General features: G+C 32.3%; 1 protein-coding gene across 1 annotated transcript in view; it reads right to left on the reverse strand.

Annotated features, from left to right (window-relative positions):
- Window positions 1-1,284: 1,284 nt before the first annotated feature.
- LOC142223180 (uncharacterized) overlaps window positions 1,285-18,819 on the reverse strand; it is an 87,538-nt gene continuing 70,003 nt past the window's right edge. Inside the window, exons 4-5 of the mRNA XM_075293043.1 lie at window positions 2,928-3,416; window positions 1,285-2,867 (exon numbers count right to left, since the gene is read on the reverse strand). Coding sequence (XP_075149158.1) covers window positions 1,782-2,867; window positions 2,928-3,296 — 1,455 coding nt within the window. The 5' untranslated portion in view covers window positions 3,297-3,416 and the 3' untranslated portion in view covers window positions 1,285-1,781. The remainder of the gene's footprint in view (window positions 2,868-2,927; window positions 3,417-18,819) is intronic.

The raw sequence follows: 18,819 nt of genomic DNA on the forward strand, positions 1-18,819 counted from the left end.
TGCATATAAATTAAAAAGGACAAACAGTTGGGCTAGAGTTTTCGTGTATAATGACAGTTAAATATAATCAAAAATTTACTAATAATTTCAAAAAAATCAAATTTAATTTTTTTTGTTTGATTTTAGATATGAAACGGTAAAATATTTATTTTGGATAGAAAAATTTTATAATAATTATGAGAAATGTATGTGAATAACTTTGAGTTCTTTAAGAATGACTATGATAGTTTTATTATGAAAATAAGCAGTCATTTGTTTTAATAATAAAATACATCGATATGTAAATTTTGAAGCCTTTGTTGAAAGAAATTATTACTTAGTACATATAAATAGAAATAATTAGTTTTCAAATTATATACTTCATTATCTTTGTGATAATAAATCTTTATTTTTATTTCTACAACCCTTTCTTCATCCTTTTTAATGAGTCGCATTTGTTAAGGCTCATTGATCTCCAATTTAAGGGCTCTATTGTCATCTTGATGTACAAAACGGTTTTTCGTATGTTTTAGCGAAAGCTTTATTTTGATTATATAAGGCAATAAATGAAAATTTGAGAAATTTTTGTTCTTTAGAAATTTCACTTCATTTATAATTGTGTTAAAAATGTGCTGCATAATTGACAATTAAAAAAAAAAGAAGACAAAATAAACAAAACTTATGAAAATAAATAAAAAATATCAAGATCCACCTAAATCTATATAAACACCTAATAAGATCAAGATTACTAGAAACCAGAGTCACAGATGAGTATATTTGAAAAGATTGATAAAATAATCAATGGGGGCAAATGAAAAACTGTCACGAAAGTATCGTAATAATAATGTTTTAAATTTATATAAAACATAGGTAAGAAGTATGCGACTTTATATGAATTACATTTATTTATTTGTTTAATTTAATACGGTATAGATTTCTCTTTTATATGCTGTCTCCAATAATGTTCATTGAAATATTTTGCATACTTTCAGGCGGGAATGGAAATTGAACAGTGACCGTAAATTTTTTAATTTTGACCGAATCGTAAGAAAATTAGTTACATATTGGTCATACTATTGTGATTTGCAAATTATTGCTGGATATGAATCTTAGAAGATTTAAAATTTAAGCAAAGAAACATTAGGATCTTGTTTAATCTGACTTTATTATCTCAATCTTGTGAATGTTCGACAGAGATTAGTTTCAAATCAGTCAACGTCAATTCGATGTCTTCCCAACGTAGTATATTTCACATTAAATAAAATAAAGAATAATATGTAAAAAAAAACAACAATTGACAAAAAATATTTTTAAATTATAAGATTAACATTTATTTTGCTTTTGCATATTTTCTTTTTTAATAAAATAAGTATTTGACATTGGAAATAAATGATATTACAAAAATTTTGTTAAACAAAATATTAGTTAAAGTAAAATATATAAAATGTTTACAAATGAATTAATAAAACGAAAATCTTTTATTCTCTCACTTTTTTATCACAATTACGAATGAAAAATTTCTTTAATTGCTAGAAACTGCTACGACTACCACTGCCCGACCCAGAGCCAGCTGAGCCATTACCACTATTGTGGAGTGCCGCTTGGGGCACTAGAATACGTGGCAACGTTAGGGATCGCTTAGGACCTGCATGTTTAGCTACTGACATTACAGCCAATGCCAACGATACCTCTGAGGTGGGCTTCCGTTCCACACTGATTTGGGCAAAGTCATTAGTTTTCGAGGGTGTATTATTGATGGAAGATGGCGTAGTGGCACAAGCATTCTCATTGGGGGGCAATTGTCACGCATAGGATTGAGCTGTTTGCGGTATGACATTGGGCGTATACACGGATCCACCTAGGACAGGATCAACTTTTTCCACAAGATTTTTTAGGCGGCCCCTTAGCTCTTCCAAACTCTTGGATTTTGCTTTATTGATGCGTTTGTATTTAACATCCTTCGGTTTGGTTACCGATCGATGATTTGACATGACACGGTTGTAGTTTGTCATTGGACTTTGTGACTTGGGCGGTTCAGCGGCATTCAGTTCTTCGTCGTCTTTGCTCATGGATCGTTGTTGATCCTCCATCGATTTGGCATTTCTTTGCAATTGAGGCACACGCATAATTACGGCGGTGGTGAAGCCATCTTTGCTGGGGGAGGAGGGTGGTTGATCTGCTTTATCTTTGGTTGAATCGTCTGGAGCGGTAATGGTAACAGTTGTTAGAGGTATAGACCCACTTCCAGTAGAACCTGGAGGTGTGACTATATCAACAGTATCTAATTGCCCTTCCGTGGAACTGGAACTTAAAGCCTTCTCAGATCTTTGCTTGAATTTGTCCCTCTTCTCGGCCACATCGGACGTGGGCTCAGGATCTTCTTCTACAGAATAAACAGTCTCAAGAATTTCGGGTCTACGCAAGAAACAATTGTTGCGTCTTACAACGCCATATTTATTAAGGCTTGTCTCTATGGCATCTGATATAGATCTGGCAACGGTAATACCATCGCCTCCAGTTCCCCCCAGGGAACATGAACCACCACTACTACCTCCACTGGAGCCTTTCCTTCGTATACCACAACCCATTAAAGTCATATTTGTATCGGAGTCCATATCCTCAAGTACCACAGCAGAATCGGAATCATTCAGCGAATCCAGTTCGGTGGCGTAGCTAGCGTCGATGGTCTCTAAACCATGATCGACGAGGCGTGTGGAAAGAGTATCTATGATTTTTTGTTGTCTTTGTATCGTCATCTCGCGATGTTGTAAAAGACTGGAGATTTGTTTTTGCTTTCGTTTTAGTCGAGATTCGAGCAAGAGCAATTGCGAGGTTAGGGCATTCATTTGATCACTTTTTTCCTTTTGATAACGGTACTGTTGTTGGACCTAAATATATGATCAACTTTTTACTTAAAGAAACATGAATACTAGAATTTAGTTACCAACCTGTAGTGCATAGGCCTTTCTCCACTTCATTATATGCTCTGCTTGAAATCGAACTTTGGATCTAAGTTCCTCAATCATTGCCCGAGCCGTATGTAAATCCTTGGGATCCTGATTCATCATGTTCAGCCTAACATTATTGGTGTGAGTCGAGACAGGAATGGGCGGAGGCCATTGAAATTCTAGAGGGGGTTGAGCCACAATATCCGTTGGCAACGAACCTCTGGGAGCTCCAGTAACTTTAGGCTTCGGTGTTGTGGGTCCAGCCGATGAAGAAGATCCTTTTGGCAAAGGATTTGCTGAAGGTTGTTTTTGTACACTGCATGCCATTGTAATGGTTTTTGCAAATTGTGAAGCACGAGCTGCATACATTTAGAATCGTGTAGCTGCAAACCGGGGTTAAGGGTGTTTAGAAAGGGTTTCCCGCTTGTGATTGTGTCATTTAGCGAACTTGTCGATAACTTCTTGTGTTTTCCTTGTTACATTTGAAATCTACAATGAGAAGAAAGAAAAAATCGTAATTAAAATATAAATGTTATTCCAAATGGTCGCATCTGTTTAATTGCACAGAAGCTTTTATATTGTGTCCATTAAAAACAAAAAAACTTAATTAAAAATGTAGAGATTTTTAAACGAGCATTCTTTCCATTAGCCATCTGAATGCCATTAAATTCTCTGTGTTGTGGAGTATTTGTAGCATTGTCCATTCGTCCATAGATATAAAAATCATTGTTAATGTGAAGGAGATTTCACTATGTGGGAGAGAATATCGTATTATTCTGTTTAATACAGGAAAAAGTTGACATTTTCCCATTGCTTGTTTTTAGAGAAAATATTTTTATTCAAAAGACACCTAAACGAATGAGTGATGTTAATTAATTTATTTACATAAAAAAATGTTGTATGATGAACCAATTTATGGGATTTATATTATAGAATATTTTTGTTTTCACCAGAAGAACTAGAATTCAGTTCAGTTTTGCGCGATATAGTTCATTCTTTTACATTTCCTATTTTTCTATATAACAGTCAACAAGCAAACACAAAGTATTCTAGTAGTCCAATATTCTGCCAGTTGTTTCTTAATTTGAGAAAAAATGCATTTGGGTTTGGTAACATCTTGCAAACGAAAATTTTAATTAAAAAATTAATAAAATATAACTATCGTAGTATTTTGATGCATTCTGAGTGAAGAGTAGATGAAAGATATGGTTAAATTTCTCCTTGCTTTATACCCTGCGCCACACTGTGGAACAGGGTATTATAAGTTAGTGCATATGTTTGCAACACCCAGAAGGAGACGAGATAGACATATGGTGTCTTTGGCAAAAATTCTCAGGGTGGGCTCCTGAGTCGATATAGCAATGGCCGTCTGTCCGTGTGTCCGTGAATACATTTTTGTAATCAAAGTCTAGGTCGCAGTTTTAGTCTAATCGACTTCAAATTTGGCACAAATATGTGTTTTGGCTCAGAATAGAACCCTATTGATTTTATTGAAATCGGTTCAGATTTAGATATAGCTCCCATATATATCTTTCGCCCGATATGGACTAATACGGTCCCAGAAGCCAGAGTTTTACCCCAATTTGGTTGAAATTTTGCACTAGGAGTACAATTAGTAGTGTAGTTAAGTGTGCCAAATTTTATTGAAATCGGTTCAAATTTAGATATAGCTCCCATATATATCGTTCGCTTGATTTACACTCATATGACCACAGTGGCCAATATTTTACTCCGATTAAATTGAAATTTTGCACAGGGAGTAGAATTAGCATTGTAGCTATGCGTGCCAAATTTGGTTGAAATCGGTTAAGATTTAGATATAGCTCCCATATACAGCTTTCGCCCGATTTACTCTCATATGACCACAGAGGCCAATTTTGTGCTCCGATTTAGTTGAAATTTTGCACAGGGAGTAAAATTAGCACTGTAGCTATGCGTGCCAAATTTGGTTGAAATCGGTTAAGATTTAGATATATCTCCCATATATAGTTTTCGCCTGATTTACAGTCATATGACCACAGATGCCAATTTTTAACTCCGATTTAGTTGAAATTTTGCACAGGGAGTAGAATTAGCATTGTAGCTATGCGTGACAAATTTCTTTTCTTTAAAATTGCGTCAGATTTAAATGTTTCCCACATTTTTTACTAACATTGTGTTCCACCCTAGTGCATTAACCGACTTAAATTTTTAGTCTGTAGATTTTGTAGAAGTCTATTAAATTCTGTCCAGATCGAGTGATATTTAAATGTATGTATTTGGAACAAACCTTTATATATAGCCCCAAACATATTTGACGGATGTGATATGGTATCGAAAATTTAGATCCTTACTTGTTAAAATTAAATCTTTCTATTTTATTAACTCACTTTTCTAGTATGCTTATGGCTAAGTACCCTAGCAAAGCAAGTGTCGCCAACAAAAGTAGTGTAAATGTTCTTTCTGGACCCAGAAGTGGTGCAAAATGGGTGCAGAAGCGATGAATTTACAATAACATGGGCTTGTCATAGAACGGATGTCCACCATTTCAACAGCCGTTGCATTGAATTTGCATCACTTCTTAAGGTGTGATCCGAAGTCAGTGATTTGGATGTGAATCTAAACAAATTGTGATATTTTGACGAATAAATAATTTTATAATATTTTTTATGATTTTTAATGCATTCTAACGCTTGCCTGAAACGATTGACCTCTAAAATTTTCAGAAATTCGCATTTTTTTCTAGAATAGATTTAGCAAAATTTAATTTTCAATTCAATTTTTAAAAAAATTGAATTAAAAGAACTTCCTTTGCAGTTAAAATAAAGAAATCTTTGGAAGGACATTTTTTGGAAGTGCTTTTAAATTGTGCCTTTAGAAGAACTTCCAAATTTTTTGCTGGGATTCCATTAAATTTACCCAACGTGTTAGTACTTTTGTTATGTATTGGGATGTCGCCTATACCAAGGAATTGTTTTTGATCGTGTCATATAAAATTACAATTGAAAGAATCATGAAGAAATTAAAAATGCTCATACGTCCATGTGTTGCACACTATCGTCAATCATACGCCCTGCCTAACAGAATTCATTGTAAAGCTATGCCAGCATAAGTAACATGATTAACATTTAATAATCTTTCTTGACCCGAAAAAACATTTGCGTCTCCTGCTGATCCAAAGGAGGCAAGTCTCATTATACAGTTCTTAATTGCCCATTTGTTCAACTAGACGGATCCCAAATACAAATCCCTTACCTTGGCGCAGCGTTTCCTGAACCTTGAATTCATTTTTGACCTCTCCTTTTCAATACATTTTGTTGCTTTAGGACAACTTGCTGTTATAGCTGAGGTTTATGTTTATTTTACATTTATGGCCTTATTGTTCGGTTGTTATTATATTTTACCTTTATGATGATACTCTTTACTTACTTTTCGCATATAGTACCTTAAGGCACTTGTACAAGGAAGGGACTGTATGTGAGACATATTTGTGCCCTTCGCCTTCCTTATATTTTTACAACATTTCTAAATGTTTTATCCCATATCCTTTTTGTGAAAAAGGTCAATGTTCACAGAAAGCAAACGCACCACTATTGAATTTAAGTCCCCTCTGTTTTTGGACAAGAAAAAATATTTTTGCGAACAATACGAAAGCAAAACAACTGGGCTATAATGGAAATATCATTTTGTCTTGTATAGTATGAGGAGTGTGAGTATGAATAAAAACAAATTCAACAAATGTCTTTCTAACACTTAAGGTGTTATCTGTGTCTGTAGGATGTATCCCTCCTACAGACATTCGTTTTTTTTTTTTTTTTAATTGTAAACAAAATCAGATGAGATTTGTATATATCTATTAGAGCTCGACCGAAGCGCAATTTTTGTTATAATTTTTCTTACTGGGTGTTTTGACTGATACAAATTCAACATTGAGACAATTCGGTTTCAAAACGCTTCGGCTTCGGTTAATAGGCCTCTTGGGAGCCACCGTGGTACAATGGTTAGCATGCCCGCCTTGCATACACAAGGTCGTGGGTTCGATTCCTGCTTCGACCGAACACCAAAAAGTTTTTCAACGGTGGATTATCCCACCTCAGTTATGCTGGTGACATTTCTGAGTGTTTCAAAGCTTTTCACTGTAATGTGGGACGCCGTTCGGACTCGGCTAGAAAAGGGAGGTCCCTTGTCATTGAGCTTAACATGGAATCGGGCAGCACTCAGTGATAAGAGTGAAGTTCACCACTGTGGTATCACAATGGATTGAATAGTCTAAGTGAGCCTGATATATCGGGCAGCCACCTAACCTAACCTAATAGGCCTCTTGACGCTGAAGACCTATTCATCGCCGAATATCGACCGAAGCCGGTTCTTCGATCGAGCTCTAATATCTATGTAAGGAATATGCGTTAAAATTCTATAAGAACCCATCAAGTCATAATATTTAATGTACATCCACAAACGTTCTAGAGATGGACATAATTTTCACTTCACAAGAATTTCTTTTGAGGTGATATATAGACAATTCGTTTTTAACCCAATATTTTGTGCACTAATATTTTCTATGTTCAATATTTTCAACATAAAATGGAAATATGACATACATATTTTCATTTATATATAGGTGTTTTAAAATTCAGTGTGGATGACATATAGCAGCAATTGTTTCTTCCTTTAGATTTCCCCTTAGAATTAATATTAAGTTTACGCCATGGTGAAATTAAATCAAGAAATTTATATAATTGTATCCAATGCTAATTGCCCGCAACATTTGCCCCGCAAACATTTTCATCCTTGAACAACGAGAAACCATTATCTGATACAAATCATCTCTTGTTATCCTTGGCTGAATCTCAATCTCTATCAAGATTTCCTATACAATACCATTCTGTTGTCATTTATTTATAATTAATGGAAATTACCCTGTCACAGTGAATACAGGGGAAAAAGCAAAATATTCTCATTGTCTACTCCTAGTCAAGGGTCCTTTCATTCTGTTGACACACACACAGTTTAAGTTTAAGCAAGTAACCACAATCGAAATAATTCCAAACAAGTAACACTCCCTCAAAGTTCCATTTGTATTTTGGGTTGTAATCGTATAAGAATCAACGTAAATATTCTGTTGCTGATGGGCTGTTTGTGTGTTTCAAGAGAATTCCAGACTTGTTTGTTGTCACATATTTTGCTAAAATAGCTCGATTTGTTTCAAAGTAAATATTTGGGATATTTAATGTTGTACTCATAATAATTACCGTTCTCGACAGACCCACCAAGGTGGTACTCTCCAGTTTTTTTTTACATCTTCAAGATTATAATGAAATTAGAACAGTTAATGGGCCAACGTATTTATGAAATCCGGGTCATGGTTTATTCATTAGTAAAGATAAATCTTGCTGACATTGATGTGAAAGACGAAGAATTATGTTAATTTCATTAAAACAAAAGAACTTGATCCTATTATTCTTTAAAAATGGAGTTGAGGAAAATAGCAAAGTTTTCTTTGAAATTTATTAGTTTGAATTATAAGAATAAGGTTTTGGAAAATAATGCATATGCTTATCAGCTTAAAAAGGAACTGAATAAAAAATTAAACTAAATGTTGGTCCTCATGATGCAATTTAAAGCGCTTTAGTGTACAATAAATAAGGGTTAAAAGGTTTGCTTAAATAGATTTTTAATTTGGAAATTGAGCAGCATGCTCTATGCATATGCTGCTCAATTCCTGTATTGTTGTCAAGTTATGGAATAAGCGTGTCTACAATGCTACAAACAAATTTAATGTTTAATATACGGACAAGATATATTTATAGATAGTTTTTCAGTTTATTTTACTAGTACACATTATTTACAATTTTGTGAATGTTGCTTTCAAATTAGCACTACTTATCATATTCTCTTCAAAGAGGTTGCTATATCTAAAGGTTATGGAAATTCGCTTTTGCCTGCGATGAAAGTATAGCTAGACTTGAATTCATTGGTATCTTCAATAACTTAATAATGCATATTCCCTTATCGTGTAATAAGTTCGAATTAAATTTAAATAATTTGTATAATAATTAATTGAGATGTAAATTTATATCAGGCTAACATAAAATTAGTTTTTGTCTTAAGGTAAGTACTATGTTTGCTTTTCGAGTTGAAATTTTCGCGGTTACTTTATTAAAACAGTTCAATATTAACTCAATTGATATGTAGTTCCTTATTCCTCTAAATTTCGGCAAGACATTATGGGAGTACAATTAATTGTCATTGACAGCAATTGCAATGAGCCCCATTTGAAATCCCAAGTCAATCTTTTCTCGTTGAGTTCCAAATGAATACTAATTTCTTTATTGAATATAAACTTATATCTAGAATATTGAAAATCTTAACAAGACAATAATAACCTGTTATCATTCTTTTGTTGTAACCCTTTGAAAACACCCTCACACATAAGTGTTTCTTAGAATGGGTGGTTAATTTTGATCGTTGCTCTTATCTTCACAAGTGGAAAGAGAAAGTAACAAACTTGAATATAAACACTATGCTGGAGATTATTAATATTTAGGTACATAGGACGTATTTGTTCCATATGCATTTGTTTTGATTAGAACCCCTCAGAGATCCCATGTTCAAAGCATATTTGTTTTGAACAATGGGAATATGTTTTTTTTTCATTTATAATTTTGATCATTTCAGGAAAAGTAATCGCGAAAATAAAGTGATTTTCAACTCGAAAACTCACCAATGTGGTATCTCAATGGACTGAATAGTGTAAGTGAGCCTGATACATCGGGCTGCCACCTAACCTAACCTAACCTAACTCGAAAACCGAACATAGTACTCACCTTTATATGCAAAATTTAAATATGTATTTTTATTTTTAATTTCATATTTTTTCTTTATACTCATTAAAATTTGCATTAATATTTTTATTTGTATTTGTTTTGTATAACTCAATATTTACATTCATAAAAAAATGGTCCTCAGCACCAAGAGGCATTATAGAGGAAATTGGCAACAATAATTAATATAAATACATAAATTATTTTTGGCTATAGTTTATAAAAAATTATGAATAAATTATTATTATTATTATTCAATACATGAAATTTGTGTGTGGGTGTGTAATTGTATAACTAATCTCCATTTTTACAACCTTTGCCTTATAAACTCCAACTTATATCTTGCAATACATGAAATGGTTTGTATATTTTGTGGTAACTCGTTGCATATTAATCCTCCCGAATAAACAATCCTTTGCTTACACTTTTCCAGTCTACAGCGCAGTACTTTAATATTTCCTTGATTTCTTGTATTAAAATGAGACTGAATTAGATCAAATTTCATGGTGTGGTGACCAATGTCATGTAAACATTTATACACAAAAAGCAGCACTTGATATTGATAAATACCATGAATAGGAAGTGTACTTTCCGCTATAGATATAGAAAAGTTGATAGGTAAGTTATAAACATTTTTCAAAGCTCTATATTGGGAACTTTGCAAGGATTTCAAATAAATACTACTCTTATTGCATCCATACGCTATTGCCAAATAATTCAGATGCGACTGTATTAAGGCGTTAAATATCAACAATTTACATCTTTCGTCTAGCTTCCATCTCAATTTATATAAAATTCGGCCGGAGCGACTTTCCTTTTCAATTCGTTTACATGCAAGTCCCACGCCATATTACCTTGAAGCAAAACACCTAAATATTCAACATAACTAGACTCCTCAATCGATTTCCCGTTTACCGAAACACTAAACTCCCGATTCAGAGCTACAGAATGCGGACGAAATCTTACTATTTTAGTCGTATCTGTATTAAGAGTCAACCGATTTAATCTGGCATATTCAAACGGCAGCATCTCGTTCAATACTACACCTTAAAGCCATATCATACTTATATGGATAAAAAAGGCATATGTCATCAGCAAACATAAAAAGTTTGCCATCAAAAGTAATGCTTGCTAAATCGTTCAAATAAATCGAAAACAGCAATGGACCTAGTCCACTACCCTGTGGCACGCCAAATTTAACTGCACCCAAAAAACTTTTCTTCCAATTAATCTGAACGAACTGCATTCTATTTTTAAAATAATCACGAAATAGTTCTAACTTAAGTCCACCAATCCCAAACCACTTCATCTTCTCAAGCAAAATCTGATGGTCCACCATATCGAAGGCCTTTGCGAAATCATAGAACAGCATTAAATTTAATGGAAGAAGACAAATTTCAAAGAATAATCCTATTTTATTGAGAAACTATTTTAAACTACTTTTACAAAATTTAGTTTAGTTAAAATCTCATAAGTTACACACAATGCGTGGTTCCTAGAATTGTTATCTATGGCAATTAGTTTTCGCGTTTTCCAAAAATACCTCATTCCCAGTACATTACCATATTGGAAATTATAATCAAGATTCAATGTAATTGATTATAGATTTACACATATATTCATTCACTTGCATAATTAAACTCACCCACACTCACCTATAATTGTACTCCAAGAGATAGTGATAATGAAAATGAACCTTTCGATGGCCTTTGTGGGGGTCGATAGAGCAGCAATGTCAACAAAGTGCGTGTATCTATGTCGTATCAGTTGCTGTGCATAGGTATTTGTCTACTTTGAACAACCATAGAGACACCTGTTAACTGTTGTTTTACTATCAATATGGTGGGTATAAGGGGTAGAAGAGTCGCATGAACTCTTGCAATAGTCTTTACGATGTTGTATATATTGTAGAAATGAGAGCAAAAAATGGGTGAGATTTAATGCGGGTCAATTTGTTGGTATGAAAATAACTTTTCATCTCTAAGTATCTCATGTATCTTGACTTGTGTATTATGACTTTATCTCCTTAAAGAGAGAGATATTATTGTTTTGTGTGCCTAGAGTTGTTGCATAGACAAAAGGCACACATGTTCCCCAACATGATTTGCGATATTTTTGTTTTGTGTGCCCAGAGTTGTTGTATAGACAGAAGGCACACATGTTCCCTAACATGATTTGCGACTCAGCCTAGTGTTTATTCGATATATATGTTCTACATAACTGTACTTGTGACTAGGGGCGGCAACACATAGTTTCATAATACGTAACTGTTGTTTTAGGATTTATTTTCTATCACCATAAATACAAACAGATATTAATTAAAAATTCTTTATTTGTTTTGGGTTTTCTATTCCTCCTTGGTGTTCTTATTGTGACTGTAATATATTTTTTCCTGTACTGAAATATAACGTATCATTCTGTTGACCTATTTGTGAGAGAAGGATAATGATTCTTGATTGCGAATGAATCTGCATGTTATTTAATTTTTGTAGCACAGAGTAATTCGAGAGTGGAAATAATCATTGGAGAATACTCACATCAACATAAAAAGAGACAATCTGAAGGAAATCTTACTATGCTACAGTGGTAAACATATACATAAATTATACACACATATTTATACACACAATGTTGTCTCATAAAGACTGACTCAATACAGCTAATGGCAATGTGTTGTTGTTCGTTGTATTTATTTTGTTCTGTTGATGTTTGTGTTGTTTTTTCATGGCCTGTGGATTTTATGCCAAATGTTGTTTTCTTTATTTTATTCATATGCACAGATACTTGTGTATGCGTATGAACGTATTTAAGAGCATATTCACACACTAACACTTCATCATAAATTCAGGGAAAAACTCTCGAACAAATATCGAAGAATATAACCCAGAAGGGTATTTGTGTGTAAGATCGATGGGTGTTTACCTATGAGGGCTTATATATGAAATTTTAATAAAAATAATAATGAGGATTCGAAGCTAGATATGTATATTCGAAGCTAGTGACGTTTGATTACAAAAATAAATCATAGGAATTGTGGGTCTATAATATGTGCATAGTTATATTATCCTGGCCACAAATTAGAGTGGGGTACAATGAGTTTATCACTAAAATGATTAATCATAATACTGTTTATTGATCTTTTGCAGTGGATTTCTAAGCATTTATGAAATAGTAAACATTGGGGGGAAAATAGTCCTTTCAGAATTAAAACTTTCTTTTATGCCTACGCTGTATTGAAATCTACTTTTCTTCATTATAAATTTAAAGTATAGATAATGCGAAAGCATTTCGCAGAATATCTACTTTTAGTCAATAGTACACTGAAATAACAGTGAACCCACCAGGAAGAAAACTTTTGGTTAATTTTAGAAAATTTTGAATATTTTTAGAAAATTTTAACTAACAGTATTACAAACGCTGGCATCATGTCGAAATAAAAAAATAAGTAAATATTTTTCGACAAATTCAAGAAAATTTATTAGACATCATTTTTTTCACTTGTTAAAGAAAATTTTGTAGTTTGAAGAAAAAATTGGAGTTCAAAATTTCAAGAATGTATTTAGTGCACAGAAAAAAATTTCCGTAGTTAAACTAACGCTAAATTTAACTTATTTTTATTGGAAAAAAATTATTTGCTAGTAGTTAAATTTTATTATTTTTTTCGAAACTTTCTACAGCTTAATGGAATCTTACTTGTTTAAGTATGTCTCAAAAGTTTTATGAACTAAACGTGGGTATAAAGTTCAATGACCGTACACATAAGTTCAATATGAACTAAAGCAAACGAAGATTTTCGTACGATTCGCAAAAATAGTAAGAATGAACTACTGTATGGTTAAAATGGTGATGATTTGGAGCCAATGATTTTCTTCTTTATTTTTAGTTCATTTTTTCTTCTATGAGAGGATGTAATTTCATGAACTACAGTTAAAAAGTACAACAGGGAATTAAATTTTCCTGGTTTTAACAACGCTTTGTGGAAATCTCAAAATGTGGAGTACAATTTAGTTCAATTTTCGTGCGAGGTAGTTCATTCTTCCTATAAAACAGTTCAATTTTTTTCGGTGTGACATATGTACTTCATGCACGGATGAAAAAGACTGTTTTTCATATGTTTGGCTATAAACATTATATGTTTGGAACACAAATTTTTAAACACAATATTTTTGAGTGCAAGCAAATAATGTTCATAAACTAGCATAACATGTTTGGGACATACATGTTAATATGTTAGAACATATTATGTTTGGGACATAAAATGTTTTTAAATATAATAAATAAAAAAATCATACAATTGAATAATTTCTTCTACAATGTTTGTATTACAGAAAAAGGTGCTAAGAACTAAAAAATCTCGTGGAAGTGAGAAAGATGTGGAGAAATATACTATTGGGCAGAAACAAAATTTTGAGCATTCAGGTCGAAAACATATGTTGTTAGCACCTATATTACCTGTTTATTTTCATAATTCATTATGATTGTAAATATATAAATAAATAAATAAAATTTTGAGCACAATATTGTTTGGGAGAATTTTTTTAAGCATATAATATTTTTGGGTGCAAAATGCTTCCAAACATATTATATGTTCACATAATAACATATTGTTTTTTGGAAGACAACATTATTGAATTTGGATGCAAAAATACAAAATGTTTGGAAATTGACTACCCAAACATATATTGTTTAGACCAATATGCTTTCAAACATATTATATATTGGAAGAGATCAAACATATAAATGTTTGGGCAATAGCCAAAAATGTATATGCTTGAAGCAAAATATGTTTGGGAGTATATGTTACAGAAGCGATTTTTTGTGAGCGTGTGATGGACGCATTTGTAGTAAAAATTAAAAATTTAAGGATGAACAATTTGTGAAAAATACGAATTTAGTAAATCGTTATGCTTAATTTGTGTATAATTTTTTCTCGTTTTTTAAGTTAATTTAACTAATGTACGCAAAAAATTATTATTTAAATAAAAAGTTAAAGTTTAGTGAAATAGAGAGTTCACTTTTTTTGAGTGTAAGTGTTTGTGAATATAATCTCATTATAACACTGCGTTAGTTTCTGCTTAATTAATATTTTATTTAGCTAATTTATAACGAGTGGATTGTTTTTTTTTATGAAATCAAAGAAAAAATATTTGTTCAAAGCATAAATAATGGTATGGGTACAAAATTAAAAAGAGGAATAAGTAGTGTTAATGCAAATGTCTAACTAATATTTAATAAAAATATTTTATTCCCTCAATTCAATTCAAGATCAATTTGTATTTTTATGTAAAGTTTCCCCCACACAAGTAAGATCTAATTGCATCAAAAAATGTGTAATCTTAATATAGTTGAAGTGACTACGTTTAAGGGTATCGATACTTAAAAAAATTCAGTCAAATTTAACCAAAAAATATGAGAGAAAGCTACTTCAGATAAAAGTGACTCTTTGTCATTGTTTTTGACTCTAAATTGTTTTAACGTAAAGGGACATTTCATAATACTAAGAAAAAACATATTTTCACGTTAGAAAGTTAGATCTTCAAATTTAAAAGAAGAAGAATTTTTCCTTAAAGTTGATTTTTATCAGAGAACTTTGTTTCTATGTCTACACCCAGAGAAGGAATATGATCACCTCAAACATGTTTCAAGAGCAAAATATTATTTTTTGACGGGGAACACGTAACATGTTTATCGCAATTATGTTATTTTCTCAGAAATTATGTATCTGATTTTGGCAACCATATACATTTTTGGCGAGAAAACAAAATTTTTGAGACAAAAATGTTCCATGTTCTCCGTCCAAAAATAACATTTTGCTCTTGAAACATGTTTGAGGTGATCATATTCCTTCTGTAGGTGTATGTGAAACCAGCAGAAATTACTCAAAAAATGTAAATATTCATTCTTCGGTGAGATATAACCTTCCCCCCCCAAAAATTACCAAAATTACTACTGTACCAGACACTGTCAACCACAAATACGCTTAACCAACTTACAAAAGTTTATCTTTGAATATCCTTATGTTGAGAGTTTGAGATAGCTGTTCTAATAATTGATCAACAAGCGAAGAAAAGGAACAAAAAGTAATCTTCGTTATCGGGTGATTTCCCATTTCAAAAGTTTCGAATATCATAAAGAAAAATAATCATAAACTACAAAAACAAACAACAACATAAAATTTGCCTGTCATCGAAATTGAACCTGCAGAGATGAGACGATGAAGCTATGTACACACACACATACATGTTATTCGAAAAAGAAAACAAAATGATAATGTGAAGTCGTAACAGTGGTAAGGGTAGAAATAAAAAAGTTCACGAACAGAAACACTTGCCAGACAGACTGGAGCCAAGGTTGAAAATGGGAAAACAGAAAAAATGATGGCAGTCATAAAATCCCTATCAAAAACGGAAGAGGGAGAATGAGGAGGTCATAAATTCCATCTCCCTTTCCTATGACAAGATTGAGTTTTGTTTAACGTAAATGGCATCACTACTTGTATCCATTGGACAGCAGGTATGTCTTTTTTAGTAGGAATGTCCTTACTACAATTTCAAAAAAAAACTAACTCTCACACACCATATCGGTCGTTTCCAACTAGCCTCGTTTTACTTGGAATTCTTTGGATGTCGACTTATTTGTTTGGTCATAAAAATGATTCGTGTCTCGTCTCACATCAATAAAATGCATCACACCTTCTCCAGACCTTATGAAATGAGGACATTTGTATGGACCAGAGTTTGCGTGTTATTCTTTATCTAGAAGCAAACAAGCATTTCGTTTGTATGCCTTTTATAAGCTGAACCATACTTATTTATGCTGAACGCATATTTGCTGATGAATATTTAAATATGAATTCCATGCATATGTGAAGGGAATGGAATGAGCGTAACTTTTCCTTTAGATTACTGGGTATTGTTAGCGTTCATTTGACGAAGAATCTGTGTTTGCTCGACATGCAGCCGAGTAAGAAGATGAAGAAAGACTCCTTACCGAAAAGGAAAAAACGAATTCATCTAAAGGAACTTGATGGGGTATGTGTGATACGAAACGAGTTCATTTGAAGGAACATCATGGCGTATGTGTGATATTTATTCAGCAGATGCCTTCTGCATGAGTCGAACCATGTGCCGTATGAGTAATATTTTTATTTATTCAGATGATTTTGTTATACCTCACCATATGACCCGTATGAGTGATTTGGATTTTTTGTTTGTTTATGAAATCCAAAGATGAGACAAGGTATTCTCCTCTCTCGTGTGAAATTAGACAACTGTTGTGCTTTAAACATTCATCCAGAACAAAACATCCATTTGGTTTACGGTATACTTGGGAGGGATGTAATAGGCTGAGATTGCATTTTAACTTTATGGATATAAACAAATTTTGTTTACACTTGCTATATATTCGGTTATCTATCCTGCGGTTATTTATATTTAGTATGAATTTCATTTCTTTTATCCATGCTCATCTAGAAAAATACATTTTAGCATATGCAAAATATTAAGCTAAAAATATAATAATAACAATAAAATAATAAAACAACAAGTGTATACATAATTTAAAATGTTAATGCTGCAAACCCCTCGGAAGATATGTCGTCCTGAAATTTACTCGTAATTCAGTATTGCGTAAATTTTAAATTTTGTTTGGATTATATGCAATGTATGAAATTTTATTGCTAATCACCGTTTTTGTTTGGAAAATAAAATCTCAAATGTATGTAGGGGCAGCACAGGGTCATCTATGAAAACATGTAATGATTAGATTACGACGACTGTTTAGCCGATTTTGTTATTGATTGGTGGGGTGGTAGTTTGTATGTTAGTTCACGAGTATTTCATTTTCGTATCGAAAGAGTCACAGTACAGAAATGGTTAAAATAGCATTTTTATTTACAAGTAGTCCCAGCTGAGCAACATTTTAGATGTTGTTTCGTTTCACTTTTGTGATTGAAAAGTAAAAACTATTATATGTTTGCATGTGATGAAGGTTTTGTTACAGCAATTTTTAAAAAAAAGTTCTGTCTGTGGTGGGGCGTAGTTAGACTATTCTGCCCATTGTGATGTTTATATACTATCATCGGAAGACTAACGGTACGGTCACACTAGGCAAGTATTTGACAGAAATCGAAAAAGAATACGTCGCCACAGTCAAATCAGCAAACGTTTTTAGCTCATATTGGATATAGTATGTTATTACATCTCGATAGGAGTATTTTCCCTAAACGGTATACAGATATTTCGAATGTGCTCCTGGAAAAAAATTGCCACTTATTTTGGGCAAATATTTGCCTAGTGTGACCATACCCTAAGTCAATTAAAAAAGTGATGGAAAATTTTTAAGTTTTAATCAAAAATTTAATTCAAACAATCAATTTTTAGTCAAACTAAAAACACTAACGGCCATTTTCATGTAGCTCCGTTAGGCTTTAACTATCAGTTAACAGAAAATAAGCTGCAAATATCTTCTCTCCGGTTAACTTTAACTGAAAAATTTTCAACAGTTAACAGGAATAAATAGGCAAAATGACAGATATCTCCACAGTACGGCTTAAAAATTCGTTAGCTAACGTAGCACTAACGGAGTTTCATGAAAATGGGGGTAAGTCGGTTAAGACAGTAAATGAAAATAGTTACGTTATTAAATAAATAATTAATTGAGTTTTGCCATCAACATCAATTAAATTTTTAATTGAATCAATTAAAAAATTTGCCTATGAAATCAATAAACTTTTTAATCAAGTATTTTGTTATGCCCAATTAAAAATGTGATTAATACTATGATTTTCGTGATTGTAGACATTTCAATTCAAAAATTAAAAAATTAATTGTATCAATTAATTTCATGATTGAATTAAATTTTTTTTGTGTAGAGAAGCTTTGAAACACACAGGAATATCACTAGCTTTTCCGAAAGGAAAAAATTGCAAATTGGTGTGCTAACCATTCTCATTCTCATGTTGGTGTAAATGTACATGACATTTAACATATGATGGTCATAAATCCCATCTGATTGAGTTTATTACTTATTCCAATTTTTTGACAATTTATTTCTCTGGCGAGCATTTCTTTTACCATTTGATCATAAAA

The sequence above is a fragment of the Haematobia irritans genome, chromosome 2 (genome assembly GCF_050003625.1).
Source record: "Haematobia irritans isolate KBUSLIRL chromosome 2, ASM5000362v1, whole genome shotgun sequence".
Classification (NCBI taxonomy): domain Eukaryota; kingdom Metazoa; phylum Arthropoda; class Insecta; order Diptera; family Muscidae; genus Haematobia; species Haematobia irritans.